This window comes from Arachis duranensis, chromosome 5, assembly GCF_000817695.3.
Source record: "Arachis duranensis cultivar V14167 chromosome 5, aradu.V14167.gnm2.J7QH, whole genome shotgun sequence".
Classification (NCBI taxonomy): Eukaryota; Viridiplantae; Streptophyta; class Magnoliopsida; order Fabales; family Fabaceae; genus Arachis; species Arachis duranensis.
In genome coordinates, this window is record NC_029776.3 from 6,501,440 (window position 1) to 6,506,550 (window position 5,111).

The window sequence follows — 5,111 nt, forward strand, 5'->3', positions numbered from 1 at the left end:
ACACCCAATCATGTCTGATATAATACACCCGAACGACAACAACAGCTAAAAATAACAGAAAAAGCCATAAATGTAAATACACTCATACTATCGAAACAAATACACCCAAAGAAAGCTCTGATCTACACCCGAGCGTCTGCTATAAATTTCAGATAATCAATCAAAACTAATACATTACATTCAATCCACAGATTTATGTTGACGCGTTAGTCTCACAGTCAATGTTCACGAATTATTCAGCTACACAATGTTATACAAATTACTACAGCAAAATTCAGAGTAAACGTATGTAAATCAAACCTCAGGAACTTCGTTAGATTCAAATTCATAATCCACTTCGCCCTGATTCAGCTGAGAATCTGACGTTGAATCAACCATTATCTTCAAAACGAATCCAAACTTTGATTTCAGTAAATAAAAATCGATAGAAAACGAAGCTGGAGTTAAAAGAGAGAAGAACGAGAAAAAGAAGAACGAGAAGAAGAAGAAGAACGAGGAGAAGAACGAAGAACGAAACAAATCTAGAAATAAGGAGAGAAGAACGAGAAGAAGAAGAAGGAGAAGAAGAACGAATAAAGGAAACAAATCTTTTAAATTTGGTAGTTATATATAGCGCGTGTATCTGACGTAACCATTGGAGCGTGTTTTAGGTTTTAGGGTTTTAAGTAACTTGTAAAGCATACAAGTGGTTAGCGCTTGTATGCAGAGCTTTTCTGTTAAATTTTTAAAGGATTTTGATTTGGATTTTATGTTAAAGCAATACTATGGCAAACTAACATGAAGGATTGGGCCTTAACTTTTTTGTTTTTTTTTTTAAATTGGGCTTTAACTTTTGTTTTAGAAATATGTGGATCTAAATGACTAAATCAAACCAAATTCAATTACGAAAAAGAAAAAAATAAAAGAAGTTTTGAAATGGACAAAACAAAGATTGTTTGTCCCAAAAAAAATTGTTACTACTTATTATAGATAATTTATTGATTTTGTTAGGTAGATAATGATTTTTGTAAACAATGTGAACAATCAACTTTAAAATTAGTTTAATAAGATAAAAATACATTATATCGGTATGAAAATCACAAGTGGAGAACAAAAGTGAGCGTAAACATAACTGCATTGTTCACTAAATTCATTGTCTCCTTATATTTTTCATAATTTATTGGTCAATAATACACATTTAAATAAAAAAAAAGAAAGATTAGTTTTTTATTTATGAGACCAAGAGATACCATAAGACAAAAAAAATATTATTCCAAATTCAGAACTACATAAATATTGTTAAAAATATTTTACTCAAATACATCATTTGAGATCAAAACTACATAATGTTAAACTGAAAATTAATCTTTAACATACTAGACTCTTTTCAAACATTTATTTTTTCTTGTTATTGTTAGTTGAGATTTTTAGAGAGGAAACGTTTACAAGGATCAAATAAGATTATTAAAACAAGAGATACTGAAATATAAGTACCGAACAAGTTTTTGAATGTCTAATGTGTTTGGATTGTGATTTGTCAGATTAGAATTTAAATAAAAGTGATTTTATAAAATTGATTTTGGATAAAAATAAGTTTGCGTCAACATGATTTATGTTTGAATATTAAAATTAATTTTGATAAAATAAATATTGTTTGAATGGTATTAGTTAAAATCACTTTTAGGTAGATAATTACTAAAAAAGACATGATATTAATTCATAATGTTATTTTTTTATACATGTTTAATTTTTTTATACTTTTTTTATATGTTTTTATATAGCATATTTTTAGTATTTTTAATATTCTTTTTTTGATACGCTATCATTTATTATTATTATTATTATTATTATTATTATTATTATGATTAATTTTTTTGTTTAATTTATTTTACCTAATAAAATCAATAAATTATATTATAAATAATAATAATAAATACAATACACAAAATTACCATTATAAATATATATATAATGTCAAATAAAAAATTAATAAAAAATATAAATAATAAATAATAGAAAAAAACTCGTATAAAGAGAAATAATAAAAATTTTATAAATAATATAATAATATGTATAAAAAATAAAGTTAATAAAAAAAATAAATATTAAATATTAATGACTAAAAATTAATTAGTACAACACAAAAACTAAAAATTATTACTTTTTATAATTGTGATTTTATGGCTGATTTTACTACCAAAATCACTTCTACATTTTTATAAAGAAAAAAATTAGTCCAAACAAAAAATTAAAACTTTAAAAAATGACTATAACATACTTTTTCCTTTCTAATGTGGTTGCCCCTAGTCTGGTTGATTGACCTATATAGGGTAGAAGACAGGCATATAGCAACCTAACAGTTGTATATTGATCAGGGAAGAAGTGAACAACACATTACAAGAATTTGAATTTTCTGCCAGTTATCAATCACGAGACAACCTCCAATAGAAAAAGCAATGATGTCGTTTAGATTGATTGGTGACAATTTAGTCATCAAAACTTAGTAGCAGTACGGTGCGGTAAAGAAAAAAAAAATTCTAATATGATTATCTCACCATTATTATATAAATATTGTTAAATTAAAATTATATTTTTTATTTTAATAATATTTTTTTATAAAAATATTTTTTAAAAATAAAACATAATATTTTAATTTTAGTAATATTTTTTAAAATATTATAATTATTGTAACATAGTCATATTAAAATAATTTTTTAAAAAAACCTTAATTTATTTTACAATGATTATTCACATAAAAATATTGAAAATAATTTAATATATTTTATCAAACTTTTTAATATGATAGATATTAATATCTAAATTATCATCTTTTGAATGAAGAAATTTTGGGAACAATGGCCTTATATTATTGTTGTGAGTGAAGAATCATCACTAGCAAACACAATACAACGCCGGTACTTGGGCCATTGGCACTGTGTTTTGTGGGCCTTTTGTAACGTCTTTATTCGTTTGTTGTCCGGTGGAGCCCAGACTGGGGCCTTCTATCGATTCTCGAGTCAAACGTCTCAGTCTCGTGTTTCTGTTTTCTGCCACGTGTCACAAAGCAAAAGCTTCCCAAATCCAAACTATCCTTAAATTAATATAGTCTTAAAAAAATTTTAAATATCTTTAAAATATCAGTATTTTAATTATTTTAACAGTTAATTTTAATTAATATATATTATATATGTTACAAGTTTAAGCCCAAAAAGGTAATTATAAGGAAGATTAGAGAGGAGAAGGAGGGTGCTGGTTTGAATGGTGTTGGTTGTACTTGTAACATCATGCACAATGCACAGAAGTAAGAGAAAGCTACAAGCTTGAAGCTTTAGAATTTAGAGGCAGATGTAAGCACCGTAGCCAAAATCATGAACCGCACAAGCATATAGCAACACGTTTCTTGGGTGACTTCCCCTGCAATATTATTCAACAAGCTTTATTTATTTATAATAATAACACAGGAATATCAATTAGCAAGCAAGAGAAGAGAAAATGTTGAAGATGGCGGCATGGCTTATTCCTCTTTTCATTCTTTGTTCCTTGGGTCTTACTGGTAAAAAAAAACAAGCATAACACTCTCTAGTAAAGTTGTCAACTTTTTTGTTTTACAATGGTGGTTGTGGTGCAGGTGCTGGTCAAGAATCCGTTGAGTTCATAACCCTGTGTCAGACAACTGAAGACATTCTAGAAGCATCTTCATCAACCAATGCTGGTGGTTCTCCTCCCTTGGCTGTTCATGTGAGCCATGGAGACCTCAACGGAGTCTCTAGCAGCATTCTATTGGCTGAAACTTGGCTCAGGTCCAACGTTCTTGCCTATTACCCTGCTTCAAACATTACCACCATTCTTGTCACCAACCATGAACACCAACACAACCAGAACCTGGGTTTGGTTCTTCATTCTCTCAAGAATCTCCATCACTCCTTAAAGAGGTGGGGTTTGGAAAAACACATCAAAGTTTCCTTTGCTTTATTCCCTTTGAACTCTTTCTATAATAACGATGACTTCAAAATGGTGAAACTCAAACCCATTGTAGAGTTCCTCCAAAGTGTGAACTCCACATACTCTCTCATCCATTCACATTACAAAGACTTAACCTTGGTGTCTTCCCACTTGGACTCCATTAAAAAGCTTCGGTTTTTATCATTCAACACCATCAACTTTGTAACCACCACAATCCCAAATGGGAGAAGAAGGCTTTCTGCCAGCAAAATAGGATCAATTCCTCCATTACCGGAAATAGCTGAGCCACCATTGGATTTCCCTGTTCCTTACTCTGCTCCTCCAAAGAATGTAGAACAAGGAAAGCCTCTGCCTCCATTGGCTCAAATAGTTTCTTCACCACCTCCATTGCAACAACCACCAGCACCATTCCTTGTTCCGGCACCGGCTAGCCCACCGGAAGGTTTCGATTTGCCACCTTGTAACCCCATTGACAACAATGGCTCCCCTAGCCCCATGATTATACCGGTTCAGAAGCTGTGGTGTGTGGCTAAGCCTCATGTTCCGGAAGATACATTGCAACAGGGTTTGGACTATGCTTGTGGAGAAGGGGGCGCTGACTGTACTGATATCTTGCCTCAAGGGAATTGTTACAGCCCTGACACTCTGGTTGCTCACGCTTCTTTTGCCTTCAATAGTTACTGGCAGAAGCATAAGAGACATGGTGGAACTTGCAGCTTCGGAGGAACTGCTATGTTGATCAATTCTGATCCAAGTAAGCATCCATTCATTTTCAATTTCATCATAGTTTGAACTTTGTATCATTCATATTAACAAAGAATGATGCTTTCTTGCAGGTTATCTTCAGTGTCGGTTTATTCTGAGCTAGGTGAATGAAGTACTGCATGTGAAGAGAACAAGAGTGATGACTTTCTTTAGCTGCAGTTATGTTTAGAATTTTATGTTGATGGTTAAATTTGGTTTGGCTTTTGATTAACTCTGCCACTACTTAATGGTTTATATAATTATTTATATATATTGTATGAAATTGGTATTTAGAGGATTTAATTTATGTCACTGGAACTACTACTAATTTAGTAAGGAGAGAAGATGAGTTGTAGTTATTGCTTATGATTGATGCATATCTTGGATGGAATGATAATGATTTCATTTACCCCTAAACATTAAGA

At 30.7% G+C, this 5,111-nt stretch overlaps 1 protein-coding gene across 1 annotated transcript; it reads left to right on the forward strand.

The window, feature by feature from the left end:
• The first annotated feature begins 3,170 nt into the window (after nucleotides 1-3,170).
• On the forward strand, nucleotides 3,171-5,111 carry LOC107487661 (glucan endo-1,3-beta-glucosidase 13). The gene is made up of 3 exons (XM_016108346.3): nucleotides 3,171-3,532; nucleotides 3,608-4,696; nucleotides 4,779-5,111. Exons 1-3 carry the CDS (start codon nucleotides 3,472-3,474, stop codon nucleotides 4,808-4,810), a joined length of 1,182 nt encoding a protein of 393 aa, XP_015963832.1. The 5' UTR covers nucleotides 3,171-3,471; the 3' UTR covers nucleotides 4,811-5,111.

Excerpts from the sequence above, each read along its gene's own strand:
- LOC107487661 (XM_016108346.3), top strand. The coding sequence starts at position 3,472 with ATGTTGAAGATGGCGGCATGGCTTATTCCTCTTTTCATTCTTTGTTCC. Across the intron at positions 3,533-3,607 it reads TTGTTCCTTGGGTCTTACTG|GTGCTGGTCAAGAATCCGTT; the intron begins GTAAAAAAAAAC and ends GTTGTGGTGCAG. Across the intron at positions 4,697-4,778 it reads GTTGATCAATTCTGATCCAA|GTTATCTTCAGTGTCGGTTT; the intron begins GTAAGCATCCAT and ends GCTTTCTTGCAG.